Source organism: Mixophyes fleayi, chromosome 1 (assembly GCF_038048845.1).
Source record: "Mixophyes fleayi isolate aMixFle1 chromosome 1, aMixFle1.hap1, whole genome shotgun sequence".
Lineage (NCBI taxonomy): Eukaryota > Metazoa > Chordata > Amphibia > Anura > Limnodynastidae > Mixophyes > Mixophyes fleayi.
Window position 1 is genome coordinate 332,489,432 of NC_134402.1, and position 23,487 is coordinate 332,512,918.

The 23,487-nt window shown below is 41.8% G+C and overlaps 1 protein-coding gene across 2 annotated transcripts in view; it reads right to left on the reverse strand.

Moving 5' to 3' along the window:
* Nucleotides 1–23,487, reverse strand: part of TTC28 (tetratricopeptide repeat domain 28) — a 479,060-nt gene that overhangs the window by 400,439 nt on the left and 55,134 nt on the right. For both annotated transcript variants that reach the window (XM_075214617.1, XM_075214609.1), the window contains exon 2: nucleotides 10,586–10,864. In XM_075214617.1, the coding sequence (XP_075070718.1) occupies nucleotides 10,586–10,864 (279 nt within the window). The remainder of the gene's footprint in view (nucleotides 1–10,585; nucleotides 10,865–23,487) is intronic.

A 23,487-nucleotide genomic window follows, 5' to 3' on the forward strand; every position in this document is an offset into this window, starting at 1 on the left:
CCACATACTTTACATACCCTGGCACCCACATACTTTACATACACTGGCACCCACATACTTTACATACCCTGGCACCCACATACTTTACATAATCTGGCACCCACATACTTTACATACCTTGGCACCCACATACTTTACATACCCTGGCACCCACATACTCTACATACCCTGGCACCCACATACTTTACATACCCTGGCACATAAACTACCCCCCCTCCTTCCTTACCTTGTGCGCTCCACGGCGCGCTGTGCAGTCTCTCCTATCACATGGGACGGCACCTATCACGTGGTGCGCGTCCCATGTGACATCGCCAGATCCATTCATAGAAGAGGAGGGGAGAAGAGGACGCGCGGCCACCAGGAAGTAAGTGTACAGCCGGCCCCATTTCTCAGTGCACAGACTGTTATGCAGGAATTCCGGCATGACAGTCTGTGCACTGAGCGATGGGGCCGGCCAGCTAGCAACCGGCCCATCTGGCCATCGGCCCTTCTGGCATTTGCCAGAAGTGCCAGATGGCCAGTCCGGCCCTGCCCAAAAGAATGTGGACACCACAACATAACATCCATATGTACTTAGTGAACATTTCATTGCAAAACCATTGCTGCTATATCAGCCTCCACTCTTCTGGGAAGGTTTTCCACTAGATTCTGGAACATAGATTTATGCATGTGCATCCATTCAGCCACAAGAGCATTAGTGAGCTTGGGCATGTTGGACAATAAGGCCTGGTTTGCAATCAGTGTTCCAATTCACGCCAAAGGTATTTGATGGGTTTGAGGTCAGGACTCTGTGCAGGCCAGTTAAGCTATTCCATAATATACTGAAAACAGGGTACAGGCTCAATCTCACATATAAATAAAAACATAGTCTTGTGAACTATATGCAAATAATGTTCATTATAGACCAGATATTACTCTTCCAGTATAGTACAGTCACTTGTCCTTGTAAGGCAATCCCCCACCGGTATTTCCTATCAGTAAGGGCCAGGAGAAAAGGCAGCACAACATGATTTTAATGCACCAGAACTACACTAAAAGTGCCCAATCCCCCATTTCAGATACCTACAGTCTCAGGGGCACCTTCATTTGAAAGAGGGGCGCTTCCTCTTTCAAACAATGAGATATTATTGTCTGGTGAACATGTGTGATAACCAGACAATAAACCCTACATTACAGAAATTATTAATAAGTCCAGGGATAGAGTAGGATCACCTCATCCTGGTTTCAATAAAAGCAGGTATCCCCATTTTATGTCACAGGTTGCCTATTTTTTAAAATTGGCTACCAAATATTATTATTGCTGCACATATTATACTATAGATTTCATTCAAGACAGTCCAAACTAGTATTATCATTTTTAAGTTCAGATTTTACTATGAAAACCTATGTGTAGAATCCTGCATTTTGCTGTTTTGGAAAGGTGGATTGATGCCAAAGCAAGAATTATTTTTGGTGGTGTTTCGATAATAAATATGGTCATTTGCTGTTAGTTCATAAAAACAACAACACTTTTTTGGCCATTTTGCGTAGATTATTTTTTAGCCTATTTAACAAGATGTACCTCTGCAATCCTCCGGCTATTGCCATCTCACTACACCCTTCATAATAATCTCAGTGTAAGTTAGCGTAGAAGCTGGTGAAGCAATTAAACTACAGCTGCTCAATAAGAGGGTCAAGTTAAATTACTGCACACAAACATGTTTGTATCTAACAGAAGTAACACAGTTAGAGGAGAGTGGTTGTAGGAAAAAACAAAATAATACCTGAACATTCAACTTTATGGAAAATGTAAGTGAATGGAATTTGAAGTATTTACAATGAAGGCATTAAGAGAAATGGTGTTATGACATACCATCGTGTAGCAGCTCACTTCGACCAATAAGATATATATATATTGTGGCCCGACACCCTTCTGCAGATGAACAACTTCTTGCAGAAACAGTGCTTTATTGTTCCATCACAATACCCTTTACGTCAGGATGACACCAGGCGTGACACTATCACTGGCTAGACAAAAACCTCCTGTGTACACACTGGTCACTGCATGGCATCGATCACCCCTCTCACATGCACAATTATTATTATTATATTTTATTTATAAGGCGCTACAAAGGTTTCACAACGCCGTTCATGACATATACAGAAAGCAGTGATCCATAACACATAACAAAATACAAAGGCCAAACATACAGAATGAATAAAAATACAGATAACATGGTAATGCAGATCAAATTATATGAGTGACAGTGAGTGAGAGTGATGGCATTAATCAGCTGGAAGTAGGCCTAAGCTTAAGATAACAGGGCTAGGGAATCAGACCAAGAGGTACAGAGGGTGATGGAATATTAGAAGGAGAACACAAGGAAAGAGGGCCCTGCTCGTGAGAGCTTACATCTTAAAGGAAAGGGGGATGACACAAATAAGTCGGTACTTACTGACTAGGGGAATGGGGGAGAAAGCCGAGACAAGGCAGGAGAAAGGCTGATAGACTTGAATAAAGAAATGAGTCTTAAGGGCACACGTAAAACCGTTGAGAGTAGAGGCTAATGTGATGGAGCCTTGGAGGCAGGAGTGGTCAGAGAAGTCATTGAAGTGAAGGCACTGGTCACTGGCAGAGCGGAGGGGGCGTAAGGAGTGTAGGTAGAGATGAGGTTGGAGATGTACAGGGGGGGGGGGGGAGATTGATTGAGAGCAATACTGTAGGCTATGGGGAGAAAGTAGGGGCTGGGGGAGGGGCACAGCAGAGATAGAGCGCCGGAGAGAAAAATGAGGCTGGCAGCAGCATTGAGGATAGACCTAAGAGGGGCAAGGTCAGGTAAGCCAGACAGAAGAAGGTTACAGTAGTCATGGCCAGAGATTACAAGAGAGTCAATAAGAGTTTTGGTGGCTTCTGTGGTGAGAAAGGGCCGTATCTTGGATATATTCCAGAGGTGAAAATAGCAGGATTTTGATACGGACAGAATGTGAGGTTTGAAGGAGAGGGAGGAGTCGAGGATGACCCCAAGGCATCGGATTTGAGGTACAGAAAGGAGGGTAGTATTATTAACAAAAATAGAGAGGGGGCGTAGGAGAGCCCTGGAAGGGGGTGAGATGATTAAATGGCCGAGAGACAGCAAGAGGCACGAAAGACAGCAGGAGACATGAGACATAAGGGAAGGTGAGAGATCAGGGGATGAAAGATATATTTGGTTATCATAAGCATAGAGGTGGTACTGGAGGCCAAAGGAGTGGGATGAAGGCACCAAGGGGGGAGGTGTAGAGAGAGAAGAGCAGAGGGTCAAGAACAGAACCTTGGAGAACTCCGACAAGCAGAAGAAGAGGGAGGATGTGGAATCATGTCTACAGACTGAAAAGGAGCGGTTGGTGAGGTAAGAGGAAAACCAATACAGTCTTTTATTCTCCACCCAAACATTATAAACCAATCACAGACAACAAATCAATAACACCCATATGGTACACCTGTGTGTATGTGTGTTATGGGAAACACTGTGTGGGAATTAGCCCTATCTGCAGCCTGTACCTGCAGACTCTTGGGATCTCCCCTGTCCCTATACAGGAGAGGTGTGGCAAAATAAGCCTCATTTTATATATATATATATATATATATATATATATATATATATATACACATACCTAATTTAGATGTATGTAAAAAGCTTCTATTAAAGGCTTTCATATTTAATGCTCTCTTTTGCCTTTCTTGGTTCTTTATACTTTGGAAATGGTATTTCATTTTTTGGGAAAAGAGCAGATAGCATTATCATTATTTTAAAACTGCAAATTGTTGTTTTGTATTGTAGCTATATTTGACACCTGAATATTTCAGGGGTGTTTACTCCTCTGATACCTCTCTTGCATTTGTAGTATGATTATGATGACATTTATAGAATTTTTACAAATAGTAATGAACAATGCAAACATATATTTAGACACCAGAGGGTGCTATGCTACAGTAAGAGAAATAGAAAAGAAAGCAGTAACTTAAACATATACAGTAGACTTCATATAGAGTAATTTAGCGATTAATAATTCTAGTTAAATACTAATTCAAAGGCACAAATAATGTTGTGTTGATATGAAAAGAACTTTAAATTGTATGCTCAAAAAAGCTGGAAAATTGGCCACTGAGAGTAGTTAAAAATATTTGAAGACAATTTCTAGGAAGACTTTGCTGCTGGTAAGGTGATTTTAGGTATCACATGCTTCGTGCTTGCTCTGCAAATTTCCCATGCTTGACATGACCCTGGGCATAATCATAAAACACGTATGATCTATTGTTTTAATACTCACCTTCACTAAATATAAACAGTATACTGAACAAGAGCACATAGGGGAAAGAGCACACTGAGCAAAATAAATTGTATAGCGTAGTTTGCACTTATTAAAAAAAAACAAGGACATACAATTGCAGAGACATGTCTTTATACCATGCAAGGTCCCTAGAATTCTCAGTGAAATGAGACATCGAACTCTCTGTAGTAACAAATGCAAACATGGGAACACACAAAATCCATTATGATGCATTATTGATATGAATATCTTTTTTTAGATTATAAAACGTACAATTTTCACCCACAATTTCCCTTCAGCTTATAATGACAGGTTTAACAGAAATACAAAATCCACTAAGCTATGACATGGGACATTAAGGCTGTTTCTTGTTTGATAACAAAGCAAAGAAAGAAAGAAAACTTAAACATATAAACAAATAAAATTGCAAGGGCTGACTTTTAGGGGGGTATTCAATTGTCCGCGGGTTCGAGCGCGGAAAAACTATTACCGTTTATACGGTAATCTCTCGCTGGATTTCAGCTCGCAGCTCCCTGAGCTGCGAGCTGAAATCCAGCGAGTAAATTACCGTATTAACGGTTTTTCGGCAATCCCGCGGACAATTGAATATGCCCCTTAAAAGCTAATATTGATGCATTAATGGGTTTATAACATGCCATGCTGTACTTGTCATCATAGGCCAGGAGACAAACTGAAAACAATGGGGAGTTTTAAGCAAAAAAAAATGGGGCATGGTTGATAGTGAGCTGACCACTTACCACCCTTTTGGTCAGGAAGGACCCACTGTTTAGAGTTTGTGGTCTGGGATCAGTCAGGGAGTACCTGAACATTTTCTAAAAGTGTCAGCTCTTGAACTAAATCTTAGAGCTTAGTTACCTATGTACGGGAGACTCCCGAAATTGTGGAAGCTCTCCGGGACACCTGGGAGAGCAAAGCAACCTCCCAAATCCTGCCCGCTTCGTTCGTGAAGTGGGTGCGGCTAATCACATCATCATGGCCCCGACCCCCTGCTACAATAGGCCGGAAATTAAATTGTATAGCAGGGGTGGGGCCTAATGGGGCTATGAGAGTGGCCACGCCCCCAAGACATGGCCAGCTTTGGAGATCTCCCAGAAGGGTGATCTTCAAAATTGGTATGTATGTCTTAGAGGTGGCAGAACTGGATGTTTAATATTCAGTATGAGATATCATTGGGGGGATTTCGGTCATTTTTAGACAGACTAGATGATATTGTTTTGATTAACTCTGTCACCTCCACATGTCCTGTATGTCCAGATGTGTCTTGGAACGAAAGGGCGCTTTCTAGAGACATGTGCATGCTCTTGAATGCCGAATAACTGGCATTTTATGATTTTTATTTTTTTTTAAAAAGACAGTATATGTATTCTTGTATAAAAGTGCTATTTATTACCTGCTGTACCTGCAGCACCTCCACAATTATATGTAATAAGCTTTAGAAATGTGCTCTCTTCACCATTAGTTCAAAAATGGTTTTGGGACACTTGACCCCAATGTATTCGATAATTATTGAGTTAAAAAAAAATCTTAACGGTTGAGATAGCAAAGAATCAGGTTCACAAATCTAAATGATTTGAGGGGCATGGAACAGACTATAAGAGCCAGTCTCAAATGATGTGTACTACACACATATAAAATATTGCTGCATGACATATATATAAGTGAACATTTTAGTTTCAGTTTTGTGGCTTAGTGGTCCTTTAATAAATTATGGTAAATAAATACAAATGGTCACATTATATGACTTTAGTCTCTTGAATTTACTGCAAGATATCCCCAATAATGTAGAATATCAAAACAAATCTGACCCATACTTGTCAACTTTGGATATCTCCCCTCATAACACATACATTGTACCCAAGTTTAGAACACATTACAGCCAAGCAGTGTTAAGAGGAAATTGGCTAAGACACTTAAAAGTTGTATTGATCCAGAGAAAGGCAGAGAACAATGATCTGTAAAACATTTGTCAGTTACACCTAATAATATTTAAGAACGCTTTCATGACTTCAATAATGGCTGTCAGACTTCTCCCTGACTGAACTCTGATCTAATATGCAGTTCCTGAAGGTTTGTCGAATGCACATTCACTCTGTGACTCTTTCATTCCACCATATCCCAAAGGTGCACTATTGGATTCAGATCTTATGACTGTGGCGGTCATTGGAGTATACTAAAGTAACTGTCATGTCCGTGGAACCAGCTTTACAATATATATCCTGCTGGAAGTTGCCATTAGAAGATGGGTAGACTGTGGCCTTAAAGGGATTCACATAGTCAACAACAACATTTAGGTAGGTTGTGGCATTTAAACAATACTCAGTTGGTATTAAGGGGCCTAATGTGTGCCAAGAAAACATTCCCCACATCATTACAAAACCACCAGTCTGCACTGTTGACACAACACAGGATGGATCGATGTATTCAAATTGTTTATGTCAAATTCTGAATGTTGTGTGTGAAAATCCCAGGAAAGCAGCCGTTTCAGATACTTAAACCACCCTGTTTGGCACTAACAATCATTCCACGGACACTTAGATCACATATTTTCCCAATTTTGGTGTTTGGTTTGCATTCACAAGCTGGTGTACCTAACAAAGTGGCCAGTGAGTTTAGAAGGCTAGTACAGCTATACACATATTACAGCTTTATTTAGGATACTTGCATATGCTAATCTTATCACAGTATTGTAAATTGAAGATTTTATGACTAGAATTTATTTTAGCTGGGTATACTTGATGAGTTATAACAATGAATTGACTGTGTCATTTCTCTAGTATTGTGCCTATCAGTGCTATAGACAGACTTGGCAGTTTAGTGCTGTTGAACATTTATGTAATGTAATGATATCTCTTTAACATCTGGCACTTAGTTCAGGCTCCGATTATTTTGAAATTAAAAACCAGGACATCCTTGTGAACTAAAGTTAGCTGAGGCCATAAAATACACCCTATAATTCCTTTACAGCAGCAATGCCACATAGTTTTTTTTAAGCATGCATATTTTTTCTCCACTGTCCTGCTACAAATCATTGTCTCCTTTTCAAAATCCCTGGAGGAAACTAAAGTATGGCTGCCAGTCACACACACAAACTCAGTCTCTCTGCATGTCATGGGTGAGAAGGAGTAGGAGGACTTTACAGTGCAGAAAGAGCTCTGGGGGGTATTCCAGAGCCTTGTGACTGTGGTTGTCTTGGAAGTCTAGGTGACACTGGGAAGTCTGCAGAATTATAAATCATTAACGGCAGCCTGAAGAAACAAACTAAGGAAAAATGTTTACCGTGCTTATTATAGCCTGCCACAGTAATTTATGTTAAAGCCGAAGTCCCATGAACAAGATCCCAAATAAGGAAAAACACTTATATATTCCAAATTGTCCTGTTAATTTAGATTCATCAGGATTTCTAAATTGTGAAAAAATAAGAATTTGGTTTGGGAAAATAGGGACTGTCCTGGGAAAATCAGGACACAAGGAGCTCTGCACTTAAAATGTATTTGTTTTTCTTACTCTCTTTTAGATGTGGCTATCGATCCTCTCGAGGGGCAGTAATTGAAAGCTTCACAACGATCAGATGGACTTCTTTATAATAGTGAACAACTGTCTAGTCATAATGGAGGAGACCATAGGTGGAGGTTTATCAATACTTATTGTGGCAATGTTGTCCCCACAAGAGTATAGATCCACCGCATAAACATCCCTTGCCCCCAACTCCCTCGAAGCCAAGCATTCTCTTGCAGTGAACAAAATAAAGAATATATAGGAACGGCGCTCCACAACAGTATTTATGGCAGAGACTAAATTTCTCAAAATGTGAGTCCCTATGTAGGAGTTTTTGCCAGAGTGGAGATCGTTCTATTGCAAACGTTTGAGTTGATACAAGGAGTGAATAATAAAGAAACACCGCATAAGTTGGCTTGTCATTTTCCAATCCTAAAGTTGATCAGGTTCATCACATGCAAGCAGTGCTGATTAGAAGAAATTCACTACAAAAGAATTTATTCCCCACAACACGTGTATCCACCTTCTTGTGAGTGCACACCCCCGAGGGGGGGTTGTCTTATTTGGGTGGTGGATCATACACTGATTGTTCTTTTGGGTGCTGCATGCTAAATAGACACTTGTATTTTGTATTACATTATGTGTTGCAGCAGTCTGCACTATTATTTTATTCATTGTCTTTTCATGAATTCTGGACTCATCTAGAGTATCGTTTCGGGCAGAGAAGATTACTGATAATTCCTGAATGCTCATATCGGACATGTTGTGTGTCTTGTGGTACAGAGAATTTAATTAAGAAGATATTATACCAACTGGACTTTATATTTAATGAGGACTCATATCAAAAACTCCTACATAGGGACTCACATTTTGAGAAATTTAGTCTCTGCCATAAATACTGTTGTGGAGCGCTGTTCCTATAAATTCTTTATTTTGTTCATAGCGAGTTTTCTTGCTCTGGTGGATTGGAGCAATTTGTATAGTTGGCCGCTAGACACATATCCATTGTTGTTGCGCTGTATATCACTGTGTTTTCATTTTTCATTTTCTTGCAGTGTCCAACACTTCGCAGTACTCAACACCAGAAGTGAGAACACAAAGCACAAGGCAGAACAACATATCTTATGTGAAATGCGGTCCTCTACCTATCTTAATATACCATCTGTGTCTGCACAGTTTATTCAATGCAGAATTCACAGATGATTATTTACCATAACCATCTATAAAGGACCATTGAGGGTAATAAGAAAAAGTGTCTAAGATTAAAACATGGTGAAATATAAAACAAGATACAAGTAAATAACACATATTAAAGCAGCAATCACACATAGAAGTTTTTTTCTTTAAAAAGCAAGTTTATTACCTTTTAACATGCATCTGATAGTCATTGTTCTTAGATATCCTTCTATAGATCATTATCTCCTTTTCATTACCTCTCTTTAAGGAAAAATAATGGTTGACACTGGATCACAGCTCTCAGCATGTCATGAGATGGCAGAAGCGGAAGATATTACAGTGAAAACAGAGCTTAGAGGGGTGTCCTAAAGCCTCTCTGCTCACTAAACCATGTGCCATGTGACTGTTGTTGCCATGGTAGTCACATAACACTGTGGAAAATTCTAAATTATCAATCGTTAATAGCAGTCTGAAGATCAAACCAAGAGAAAAGCGTTACTACTAAGCTCCTTATAGCCTACCATATTTATTTATTTGAAAAAAACACACCTAATTTTTTTATGGATTGCAGCTTTAAGAACGGCTATTGCTTTATGGCGTTTTATTATTTGAATACATATACATTGCCCTCTCTTTATAACACCCCCTTTATAACATCACCTTCACCTTTCACCAAGTATAGTCTCTGCACAAAAATGAAAGAACTCCTTTATAAGACACCATCTTTCTAATGCCTCACTTGCTACAATAACAGTTTTTAGTGATACAAAGAGGGAGAATTGCTCTAATAAAACAATAACACGTTCACATTTAAGAAGATGCAAAATATTAATAAAATAAACTGGTAAAACTATGTAACATCTGTTAAACTTACTACATTGTATTATCATCAAATTCTGATTAAAACTGTGACTCCACATAAGACTAAGGGCTAGATTTACTAAACTGCGGGTTTGAAAAAGTGGAGATGTTGCCTATAGCAACCAATCAGATTCTAGCTGTCATTTTGTAGAGTGCACTAAATAAATGACAGCTAGAATCTGATTGGTTACTATAGGCAACATCTCCATTTTTTCAAACCCGCAGTTTAGTAAATCTAGCCCTAAATCTGGGTAGACACTGATGCCATTACTGTGCAAATGTCACCATAAATAACCATTTGGTCAGATATTGCAAGAGTGTGTACACTCCCACGATCATGTTTTATCATACCAAAATACATTGCATCTGTTGATTTGGTTGTATAAACTTCCTAAAGCTCATGATCAACGATGGAACGATGTCGGGCAAATGTGGAAGTGTGCATGCGCTCACAGCTAGCCGTGTAGACAGATATCTGTAGAGTGTACAGAGCCACAATCTTTCAGCAGATGGTTAAAAGTGAAGAAGATCATAGATCTGAAGGTAAATTGTGTAGGTGTGTACGCATTAATCTGCATGTTTATTGGGACTTTCAGTCACTGGTAAAATCATTACAGAAATCAAATCTGAAGTAAAATGTATTAGGGTGTGCTCAGCTTAAGGTAAATTATTTAAAACATGAAAATAAATACATGTCTGAATTATAACAGTTATGTCTGAAATATTAAACAAAAAATTGTACCTTTGGCCATTTTGGATTTAGAAGTCGGGCTTTGATAGCATCATCCAAAGCCTTCTCATACAGCATAGTTTTAAGGTAGGCTGCCGATCTGTTACTGTACAGAATGCAATTCTGGGGATCAACCTGCAACGTTTCACTGTACAGTCTAATAGCCAGTTGAAAGTCTCCATTCTTACATGCCTCGTTGCTCTGACGAACTTTCTCAATAAATTCTTCTTTGCTGAGAAATGGGTTTTCCACCACTTTTCCTCCGAAGGCTTTTGCAGCAATAGTTGATGACTGTAGTAATAAATGAACAAAAATGTAATTAACTATTATACAAATAATAAGATGATGCAAATATCAACCTATACACTAAAACGACACAATTTGGGTAAATAAGCCTTTTTTTATACATGTTTAATGTCATTACTATAGCCAAAGACACAATAGAAATAATCATGCCAAGCCCATACCTCTATTAATATACCTATTTGCAATTCATTGAAGGATATAAAGTTTACGTGACTGTTGCTATACTGAGCTAGTTGTTCATGGTGTATGATATTTTCTCCCTCGCTACTCTGAAGAGATCTGTCAATTTTCAGATAAATAATTTTTTTAGTAAATGCAACAAATAAATTCATTTTTTCTTGCACTCCCTCCACCCGAAAGCATTCACAGGAAAACAGTGCAAGCCATGTGCAGATGCTCTGACTTGACTTGCAAAATGTATTGGGAGATGTCTCCACAAACTGGAAGTGTGTCTAAGTTTGTGGGGAGACAGAAACATCCTTATAGGCACACTGTGCAAATGAGTAAATGTCACATTAAAGTCCAACCTACTATCACTTTCATAACTCACAACATTAAAAGTTGGAAAATCTGGACAGTGAGAATAAGGGACTTGGTAACGCCCTGCTGGGCGTGTGGTTATGTCACGTTGGGGCAATGCCACGAACATTGTTGGTCTGCTTAGAAGTTTCCTAGACAGTGGGCTGGTATGTGTTTGAAATGTTAATTTAGTTACATTGGGCAAAGTGCACCTAGAAATGTGCTGCTCTGCTGGAGTGGTGACTGGGAGGTGTATCTTTCCAACATAAAAATGAATCCTGTCCACCCCTTTATCTAATTTCATTAATCTCTCTATGCACGATGAAGTTAAAATTTTGCACTGTTCTGCAAAAGTGGGCACACCAGCTTAACTTAGCAATGAATGCCTTTACTACACTCACCTCCTCCCAATAGCCGGTGCAAACTTCTGCTTCAAACCCTTGTATCTGCGTAAAATGAACATACAGAGGATTTTGAGTGAATTGACCTCTAGAGGGTACTGCAATTCTATGTTCTCTCCAGAATGGAAGAAGCATAGAAAAACATTTTTTTACACTTTCATAGTGCAAAAGAGAAAACGCCCAAAAATTTATTTACCTAAAAAGTGAGTGGTTCTCTTTATCAATGCCAAGAAAAACTTTCTCTTGAAGAAAACATTTTAATAATTGTAACATTTTGACATTAACAGGAATAAATCCTTGTATACTCATGAACATCACTAATAACAGAGTTATATAAGGTAGATGATCTTAGATTAGCCAAGCATTTTGGATAATGAATAATGTCAAAGATTATTTCCCTGCCCTATTGGGTTTATAATCTATTTTTGACTGTAATTTAAAATTTTAGCGCCTGGGGCAAGAAGTAAAAATGCTGCCCCACAGTCAAATTACTCTAAAATATTCATAATCCTGCACACCTCTTCAGGGTGGGTGCTTCTCTTGCACAGCCCTAGTTACGGCCCTGACTGAGACCCAGAAAGCCACACAACAGTGGGATTATGAACTGAACTTCTAGCACACCAGGGTCATTCAGAGTCCGGAATCACTGCACTGATGACTAATTCTAAGGGCATTGTCTGGGTGATTGTCACTGACAATTCTGGGTGCATTGTCAGTGCTACTAGCGTTCAGAGATGGGTCGCAGTATTTTATAATCATTGAGGCATTAGTGTTCTTTTTCTAGTTTTACTGAAACTCAATGATAAAGCAACACCTGTCTCAAAGCGTAATAACATTGTTGTTCAAATGAGACAAATTTTCGTAAACTATCCTCAGAACAGCAGTTGTCCCAGTGCATGAAAAATAGAAATTCAACCCCAAAAAAATATAAAAAAAATATGAATACACTTAACATGTAACACCTATTATACGGAACACCTCTCATTTTTTTCTAGCCTCAAAGAAGAAACAACTTAAAATAATAATTTTGGGGGAATAATACCAGTGTGTAAAACTTGGCCATGTGAAATGCCAACCTTCTACTCCACATGTCACATTCCCTACAATCACATTCCCTACAATCACATTCTCTACAATCACATTCCCTACAATCGTCCTATCACAAAGCAGTAGAAAGTACACATGAAACTGTTGCAACATTTAAAGTGAAAATAATGTGCTTTTGGTAATTCCAAAAAGTAGAGTATAGGTGTGCAAGTAGCTTCATTTGTGAGAGTAGAAATGTTTTGTGGCTCGCATTATTTGTATTGTTTGTCATTGACCTTTAGTATCTGTACCATTCAAGTGTATAATTGAAAGAAACAAATACCTGTCATATTCATATGCTGGAACCTGTGCACAAATATATCAAAGTAAAGTCTATAGAACTTCTCAGAGCCTCTAAGGCAATGGTCAGGGAACTGGGGCAAATTACCCCAAATGGGGTAAAAATGAAATTCCTGGGGGTAATGCTGCCGATTCACATGCTGTCATTTGGATTGTAGACCCCTTTAAATGTGGAATTGCTGTTGTACCAGAAGAGCCTCAAGGGTTGGCAAAGATTTCTTGAGCTTTGATGCAATAATGTAGCACGTATTGCATTTGAAAACAAAGCAGATTTGTCATATTTTTGGATGTCAGCAGCTGCTAAGGCATTCAAAATTGCACATGAAGAGGCAGTCAAACAGTTGCTGCCTTTTGCAACAACCTACCTTTGCGAACAAGGATTTCCCACTCTAACGAACATAAAAACAAAGCAGAGAAATTTATTTGACGCTGAAGACTGTATCCAAATTGCTCTGACATCAAAATGCCCCAATATTGATGCTCTCGTATCAAAAATGAAGCAATATCATTTCTCCAAAACCTGAAGTTTTGAAGTTGAAGCTTTCAAAGAAATTTTGAATAGATTCAATAAAATTTTGAATTTTAATAATTAATAATATATGATTTGCTTCCTTTCAAATCAAGGGGGTAACGTCAGCGTATCGAAATATATTTTGGGGTAAACGGTAAAAAGTTCCCTGACCCCTGCTCTAAGGGTAGCATCTAGCCAGGGAGCACCTAGACTTCCTTCAGCCTGATAGGCTGGTCCCAGTTGACCCCACCCCCTGATCGCAATGTTGGTGATTTAAAAGGTATGTTTGCTGCTAGGTGGGCGATTTCCCCAATGCCCCCCCCCCCCAACCCTGGATCCGCTACTGTGTCTAGCCTGCACACTGCCAATACATACCCAACCAGGTTGTGACCACGCCCACCATAGTGACGTGGCCATCTTGATGTGGTTACGCCCCCTGTCTCACCGCCGCCTACCTAAATGTTATGAAGTATTCCCATAGGACAACTCTCTCCTACACCAGAATGATACTGTACAGCATGTTTTCAAACAGGATTCACATGAAAACAAAGTATTAGTAAAACAAACAGTAATATTGTAGTGTAGTATACAGATACAAAGAGACAAGTCAAATTTGTTTATGTACAGATAAATTCAGGTCTGTGGTTTCAAAACAATGCAATCTGCACAGATTATTTATTTTTGTATCTCAGGGCAAAAATAAATAAATCTTTCTGGGAGAAAATTTACTGTTAATGCAGAGCTATCTTTTACTTTTTTACTTTTTGTCTCTGTTAATTTTTTTTATCCAAATTTTGAATAGCCTTTACTAAATAATTTTCATAAACACGGGGTGACAGATATTAAAATAGAGGAAGTTCTTAGGTAAATGTAGAAAACTACATATTGTATTGTTTGTTTAAACATATTTATTAATTACAGGCATATTGGATTCAATATAGGTGAAAAAGCATCATGTAACCTAGACAACCCAACCATAATTGGAACTCTATCGAGTGACGTTACCTCATTCATTGTCATAATCTCACGGTGGTGCTATAAAGATTGTGAACCCTCAAGAAATTTTGAATTTCTGCATAAATGTGACCTTATGTCACTCACCGGACTGTGAGTGCTTCTTCCCGGACATTTAGGAACCGTGGTCGTCCTCCATCCTGAGGGACTGCGCATGCGCAGCCCTTTCCTTACCTCCAGTGTATGTTCCTTTAACTAAATTGGCAGATCAGGCAACCTCCCTATATTAAGCACCTGTGGTCATCACCACGTTGCCTGATCTTGGAGTCTCATTCCCCATGAGTCTCTGAAGGTGTTCCTGTGTTTCCTTGTTTATTCAGCCCTGCTGATTCCTGTGGTTTCCAAACCACTTCTACCTCTGTGGTTTCCAAACCACTTCTGCTACTGTGGTTCCCATACCACTTCTACCATCTACTGTATCATCGTGACTGTGAGCTGATTCCTATCCGCTGCCTCCGTGCACTACAGTCTTCTAACCACTTCTACTCTACCATTTATTATTGGGACTGTTAGCTGATGCCTATCCGCTGCCTCCGTGCACTACAGTCTTCAACCTGCAACTCGTCTGTGTTTCATCATCGTGACTGCTAGCTGATTCCTATCCGCTGCCTCCGTGCACTACAGTCTTCAACCTGCAACTCGTCTGTGTTTCATCATCGTGACTGCTAGCTGATTCCTATCCGCTGCCTCCGTGCACTACAGTCTTCAACCTGCAACCCGTCTGTGTTTCATCGTGACTGTTTGGCTGATTCCTATCCGCTGCCTCTGTGCGCTTCAGTCTTCAGTCCTTGTCAACGCTCCCGTGTTTCCTTGAGTCTGCCTCCACTATTGCTACCCGCTATTCTCCGTGATCAACAGTGCCTGTTCAACTCTGCTCTCCCGTGTCCCATCGTTACTGCACCTGCTGGTTGCTATTGGCTACCTCCGTGTTCCCGCAGAGACCCGCTGCTGCTACTCCTCAGCACTACTCATCCATCTACTGCTGATCCGCTCTCCACGCTTTCCTGTGTTCCCTGCTGGTCTACCTACCCGTGCGCTGCACCTACTAGACCACCGCTTCACCCATCCAGGGACTTCGCATCCTGCCGGCCTCCTGCCGTTCAGGTATCTCTGCACTCCTGTCTGACTGCCTCCTGAACCACGGTATGCATACTTCTCATTGACTGTGCTGTGTATTGCATACCTTGCTGGACTGTGTTGGTTCTCCTCTGGAGTGTGCTATCCGCTGAGTCTATTGCCATCATTGACTGTGTTATCTTATGCTGGACTACTTCAAGAGACTTTCTATATTGGCAGTATTGTTCAGTCATCTATACATTTATATTGTGCATATCACTGTGGTTCAAAGTCAAGGTGTCCGTGTATATCTTGTGTTGCAGTCTCTCCCCGTGCACCTCCTCACATATATATTCAGTGGTACAACTTGCTGAAGGCAGACCACTGATCCCTGTTTCCTGTATCACCTGTTCCAGTATCCTCTCACATAGCAGTGGTACAACTTGCTATCGCAGACCACTGACTACCCGGATACCTCCACTTGGATTCCACTCCTTCACTCAGACAGCGGTACAACTTGCTATCTGCAGACCGCTGACTCTCATCACCCCCTCGTTTCTGTTGGACATTCCTCCTCACTATAGCAGTGGTACAACTTGCTACCGCAGACCACTGACTACCTTCACGTGTCCTTTGTCCATACAGTTCCTCGTGTATTACTACCTCCATATTGCCAGTGCTGCTAGTCATAGACTTTCCTGAGCATCTCATCACCTGCTATTTCCTGTTCCGTGATCACCCTGCTACCAGAGTACCATATTACCACCTATACTGCTCTGGTAAGCCTATCACCTGGTGATCCCTGGGTAAAGACTCCTAGTGCCCGTGACAGTAAGATCAGGCCATGACAGACCCAGATACGGAACCTACTGCTAAAGAGATGCTGCAGCATCTGGTCAGTCGTGTGGAGCAACAGGATGCTCGCCAACAGCTGTTACTTCAATGTTACCAATCGTTAACCTCCCAAGGAACATCTGGACAGACTGTTACAGCTAGTATTGAAGCTCCTGTGCTTTCCTCCGTTTCCCCAGTGCCATCCCAGGTGTCTACAGCTCCTACGCTTCACCTGCCTACTCCGTCAAAATATGACGGGGACCCCAAAACTTGTAGAGGTTTCCTTAACCAATGTTCAGTCCATTTTGAACTCCAACCTCAAAATTTTTCTACCCATCGTTCCAGAGTGGCCTATCTTATCTCATTGTTTTCTGGACAAGCCCTGGCTTGGGCCTCCCCTCTGTGGGAAAGAAACGATCCAATTCTACAAGATAGTGCCAAATTCATTTCCACGTTCCGAAGTGTGTTCGATGAACCAGGTCGTGTGACCTCCGCTGCTTCCAGCATTCTTCGTTTGCGACAAGGCTCCCATACAGTAGGACAGTATGTCATTCAATTTAGGATCTTAGCCTCTGAACTTCAGTGGAACACTGAAGCATTAGTTGCCGCCTTCTGGCAGGGGCTCTCCGATAAAATTAAAGATGCACTGACTACCCAAGAGCTTCCTTCGTCACTAGAAGATTTGATCTCTCTTTGCCATCGTGTAGACATGAGATTTCGTGAAAGAGAATCTGAGAAAACAACTTCTGCTAAAGCACCTCTTCGTTTAAACCCTCAATTTCGTCCAGTTTCACCTTCTGTGATTCCCATGGAGATAGGACGTTCCAAATTATCTTTAGAAGAGAGGAAACGAAGAGTAAAGAATAGACTCTGTATCTATTGTGCTGATTCCACACATATGCTCAGTTCTTGCCCTAAGAAATCGGGAAATGCCAGGCCCTAACTAGTTCTGGAGAGGTGAAGTTAGGGTCCCTGGAGTCCTCTCCATTGTCTATGAAATCTAAAGTCTGCGCTTTCGATGTTACGATTTCCTTTGCTACTAAATCCTTTGAGTCACAGGCATTGATTGATTCCGGAGCAGCAGGAAATTTCATTTCTAAATCACTAGTGAATCAATGGTCCCTACCAGTGATCACTTTAAAAACACCCATTACTGTGACGGCTATAGATGGATCACGTCTCATCAATGGTCTCATCACCCAGAGTACGTCTCCAGTAACCCTTCAGATTGGTGTACTACACCATGAAGAAATTTCGTTTTTAATTCTTCCTGTTACGACAAGTCCGATTGTCTTAGGCCTTCCATGGCTTCAATGTCACTCTCCCCAGATTGACTGGCGCACCCCTCAAGTTACGTCTTGGGGGCCTGAATGTCACCATCGTTGTCTCTCTCAAGTTATTCCTCTTAAAGTACAGCAATCTTCCATCTCATCTTCCTCCCCGGGACTCCCTCCTCAGTATGCTTCATTTGCCGATGTGTTTGATAAAGCTCAGTCTGAACGTCTTCCTCCTCATCGTTCTTGGGATTGTCCGATCGACCTTCTACCTGGCAAGACTCCTCCCAGGGGTCGGGTCTATCCTCTCTCGTTACCTGAAACTCAAGCCACATCTGAGTACATACGGGAGAATCTCCAGCGTGGGTTCATTCGACCTTCCACCTCTCCCGCTGGAGCTGGGTTCTTCTTCGTCAAAAAGAAGGATGGATCATTACGCCCTTGTATAGATTTTCGTGGACTCAACGCCATTACTATCAAGAATCGGTATCCCATTCCGCTGATCACTGAGCTATTTGATCGCATCAAGGGAGCTCGGATATTTACTAAGTTGGATCTTCGTGGTGCCTACAATTTAATTAGAATCCGTTCCGGTGACGAATGGAAGACCGCGTTTAACACCAGAGATGGGCATTACGAATATTTAGTAATGCCCTTCGGGCTGTGTAATGCCCCCGCGGTTTTCCAGGGTTTCATCAATGAGATCTTTCGGGACTTATTATATGTATGTGTCGTTGTCTACCTGGACGACATATTGATCTTCTCACAGGACCTGCCTTCTCATCACCAACATGTGGCAGAGGTCCTCTCCAGACTACGGAAAAACTCATTGTTCTGTAAATTGGAAAAATGTTCATTCGAGTTACCCCAGATTCCATTCTTGGGGTATATAGTTTCCGGAGTTGGCCTGAAGATGGATCCAGACAAAGTAAATGCTGTACTACATTGGCCTCAGCCAACTACTCTTCGTGCCATCCAGCGTTTTTTAGGTTTTGCCAATTACTATAGACGCTTCATTCAAGACTTCTCATCCATTGCATCTCCCATTGTGGCCTTAACTCGGAAAGGGGCTAATACTAAGCAATGGTCATCTGAGGCTCTCCAAGCCTTTCAAATCCTCAAAGAGTCCTTCTCGTCTGCTCCCATTCTGCGACAACCTGATGTGACACTCCCCTTCTTCCTAGAAGTAGATGCCTCTAATGTGGGCTTAGGAGCTATTCTCTCCCAACGCTCGGAGCAACAAAAATTACATCCTTGTGCCTTCTACTCTCGGGGTCTTCTGCCCGCAGAGAAAAACTATACTATCGGGGACAAGGAGTTGCTGGCCATCAAAGCTGCATTAGAGGAATGGAGATACTTGTTGGAAGGAGCTCGCCATCCGGTGACGATCTTCACGGATCATAAGAACTTGTCATATTTGCAATCTGCTCAATGCTTGAACCCTCGTCAAGCAAGATGGTCTCTTTTCTTTTCCCGTTTTGAATTAATTATAACCTTCAAACCAGCTGCTAAGAACAAGAAAGCTGACGCTCTATCTCGAGCTTTTGTGACGTCCTCTGATGTAGAAGAGGTTCCCAACCATGCTATTCTAGACCCCAAATGTATTTCTCTGGCTGCTTCATCCACCAAAATGCTACCATTTGGGAAGACCCTCGTGCCTCCTACTCTGAGGAGGAAAATCCTTTCGTGGTTCCATGCCTCTCGTTTTTCTGGACACGCCGGTGAACATAAGACCTTTGAGATTCTCTCTCGTAGTTACTGGTGGCCTTCAATGAGGAGAGACGTCAAAGAGTTTATTGCTTCCTGTGATTTATGTTCTCAGTTCAAATCCTCCCGCAGAACTCCAGCAGGGTTGCTGCGACCACTACCCATTCCGTCCAAGCCTTGGACCCATATTAGTATGGATTTCGTTACTGATTTGCCACCAAGTAAGAATCACAATACTATTTGGGTAGTGGTAGACAGATTTTCGAAGATGGCTCATTTCGTCCCTCTGTCCGGTTTACCTTCCTCGTCTACTCTGGCTGAACATTTCATTAAAGAAATCTTCCGCATCCATGGATGTCCGTCTGAGATTGTGTCAGATAGAGGAGTACAATTCGTTTCCAGATTCTGGCGGGCCCTTTGTAAAACCTTGGGCATACGATTAGCACTCTCATCGTCTTACCATCCGCAATCTAACGGACAAACGGAACGAGTCAATCAAGATCTTGAGACTTTTATTAGGATGTTCTCTTCAGCCAACCAAGACAACTGGGTAGAATTGCTCCCTTGGGCTGAATTCGCCCATAACAACATGTACCATGAGTCATCATCCAAAACTCCATTCTTTGTGGTCTACGGTCACCATCCGTCTTTTCCGGAATTTCCTGCCCTCCCGCCCACCCAAGTTCCTGCTGTGGAGACTGCTTGTCAGACCTTCAAAAATATCTGGTCTCAGGTCAAAACCTGTTTAAAGAAGACATCTAACAAATATAAGTCTTTCGCAGATAAGAAGAGGCGGGCTATTCCACCACTAAAAATTGGAGATCGTGTCTGGTTATCTACCAAAAATATTCGTTTGAAGGTTCCATCTATGAAATTCGCCCCTCGTTTTATTGGTCCATATAGGATCATTCAAGTTATCAATCCAGTATGTGTTAAACTTCTTCTTCCTAAGAATCTTCGGATCTCCAATGCCTTCCATGTGTCCTTGCTCAAACCTCTCATCATCAACCGTTTCTCGACTCCTTCCTCAGCACCGCAGCCAGTTCAAGTTCATCAGGAGGAGGATTTCGAGATTACTGAGGTATTGGATGCAAAAATTTCGCGAGGAGTCCTCCGTTTCCTCGTTCATTGGAAGGGCTTTGGTCCTGAGGAGCGTTCATGGATCAAAGCTGAAGATCTTAATGCTCCTGCCCTTCTGAAGAAGTTTTATTCCAAAAATCCGGACAAGCCCGGTTCCAGGCGTTCTGTGCCCACCTTTAAAAGGGGGGGTACTGTCACTCACCGGACTGTGAGTGCTTCTTCCCGGACATTTAGGAACCGTGGTCGTCCTCCATCCTGAGGGACTGCGCATGCGCAGCCCTTTCCTTACCTCCAGTGTATGTTCCTTTAACTAAATTGGCAGATCAGGCAACCTCCCTATATTAAGCACCTGTGGTCATCACCACGTTGCCTGATCTTGGAGTCTCATTCCCCATGAGTCTCTGAAGGTGTTCCTGTGTTTCCTTGTTTATTCAGCCCTGCTGATTCCTGTGGTTTCCAAACCACTTCTACCTCTGTGGTTTCCAAACCACTTCTGCTACTGTGGTTCCCATACCACTTCTACCATCTACTGTATCATCGTGACTGTGAGCTGATTCCTATCCGCTGCCTCCGTGCACTACAGTCTTCTAACCACTTCTACTCTACCATTTATTATTGGGACTGTTAGCTGATGCCTATCCGCTGCCTCCGTGCACTACAGTCTTCAACCTGCAACTCGTCTGTGTTTCATCATCGTGACTGCTAGCTGATTCCTATCCGCTGCCTCCGTGCACTACAGTCTTCAACCTGCAACTCGTCTGTGTTTCATCATCGTGACTGCTAGCTGATTCCTATCCGCTGCCTCCGTGCACTACAGTCTTCAACCTGCAACCCGTCTGTGTTTCATCGTGACTGTTTGGCTGATTCCTATCCGCTGCCTCTGTGCGCTTCAGTCTTCAGTCCTTGTCAACGCTCCCGTGTTTCCTTGAGTCTGCCTCCACTATTGCTACCCGCTATTCTCCGTGATCAACAGTGCCTGTTCAACTCTGCTCTCCCGTGTCCCATCGTTACTGCACCTGCTGGTTGCTATTGGCTACCTCCGTGTTCCCGCAGAGACCCGCTGCTGCTACTCCTCAGCACTACTCATCCATCTACTGCTGATCCGCTCTCCACGCTTTCCTGTGTTCCCTGCTGGTCTACCTACCCGTGCGCTGCACCTACTAGACCACCGCTTCACCCATCCAGGGACTTCGCATCCTGCCGGCCTCCTGCCGTTCAGGTATCTCTGCACTCCTGTCTGACTGCCTCCTGAACCACGGTATGCATACTTCTCATTGACTGTGCTGTGTATTGCATACCTTGCTGGACTGTGTTGGTTCTCCTCTGGAGTGTGCTATCCGCTGAGTCTATTGCCATCATTGACTGTGTTATCTTATGCTGGACTACTTCAAGAGACTTTCTATATTGGCAGTATTGTTCAGTCATCTATACATTTATATTGTGCATATCACTGTGGTTCAAAGTCAAGGTGTCCGTGTATATCTTGTGTTGCAGTCTCTCCCCGTGCACCTCCTCACATATATATTCAGTGGTACAACTTGCTGAAGGCAGACCACTGATCCCTGTTTCCTGTATCACCTGTTCCAGTATCCTCTCACATAGCAGTGGTACAACTTGCTATCGCAGACCACTGACTACCCGGATACCTCCACTTGGATTCCACTCCTTCACTCAGACAGCGGTACAACTTGCTATCTGCAGACCGCTGACTCTCATCACCCCCTCGTTTCTGTTGGACATTCCTCCTCACTATAGCAGTGGTACAACTTGCTACCGCAGACCACTGACTACCTTCACGTGTCCTTTGTCCATACAGTTCCTCGTGTATTACTACCTCCATCTTGCCAGTGCTGCTAGTCATAGACTTTCCTGAGCATCTCATCACCTGCTATTTCCTGTTCCGTGATCACCCTGCTACCAGAGTACCATATTACCACCTATACTGCTCTGGTAAGCCTATCACCTGGTGATCCCTGGGTAAAGACTCCTAGTGCCCGTGACACCTTAATTGTGTTCAAATCTTCATCTGCCATAAATATAGCTAAAGAGAACTCAAAAAGTCAAGTAACACACAAAATTAAATACCTTTACATTAACTTATTGATCAAAATAACCCAACATCAAATTTCTTTGTTGGAAATAGTATGTTAATATTTAGGGCTATGAGTTCAGTTAATGGTAATCAGGTGTGATTTTAGTTGGCCCTACCCTATTTAAAAAAACATAAACCTGAGTCTTCACTACCAGTCTGGTCTTGCCAACACAGGTTTGTGAAAGTATGCCAAGCCTCGATCAAAGAAGATTTCTGAGGACTTCAGAAACAGAATTGTCGATGTTCACTATGCAGGAAAAGGTTACACAATGATTTCTAAAGACTTTGAGCAGATAGTGTACAAGTGGAGAAAATTCATCACCCTTGTTACTCTCCCCAGGAGTGGTTGGCCAACAAAAATCACTCCTAAAGCAAGGCATATAATACTATAATATAGCAGCTTACAAGAACCCCAAGATAATATAAAAGAATCTGCTGGCTTCTCTTTCACTGGCTAATGTAGGTATTTATGAGTACACCATCAGGCAAACACTGAATAAAAATAGTGTGCGTGGAAGGATAGCAAGGAGGAAGCCACTACTCTCCAAAAAGAAAATTCCTGCATGCTTAAAGCTTGCTAAAGACCATCTGGGCGAGCCAAATGGCAGAATGTTTTGTGTACAGAGGAGTCTAAAATAGACCTTTTTGGCATAAATGAGAAACATTATGTTTGGAGAAAACCAAACACTGCGTTCCAACATGAGAACCTCATCACACATTAACGTTCTACAGTG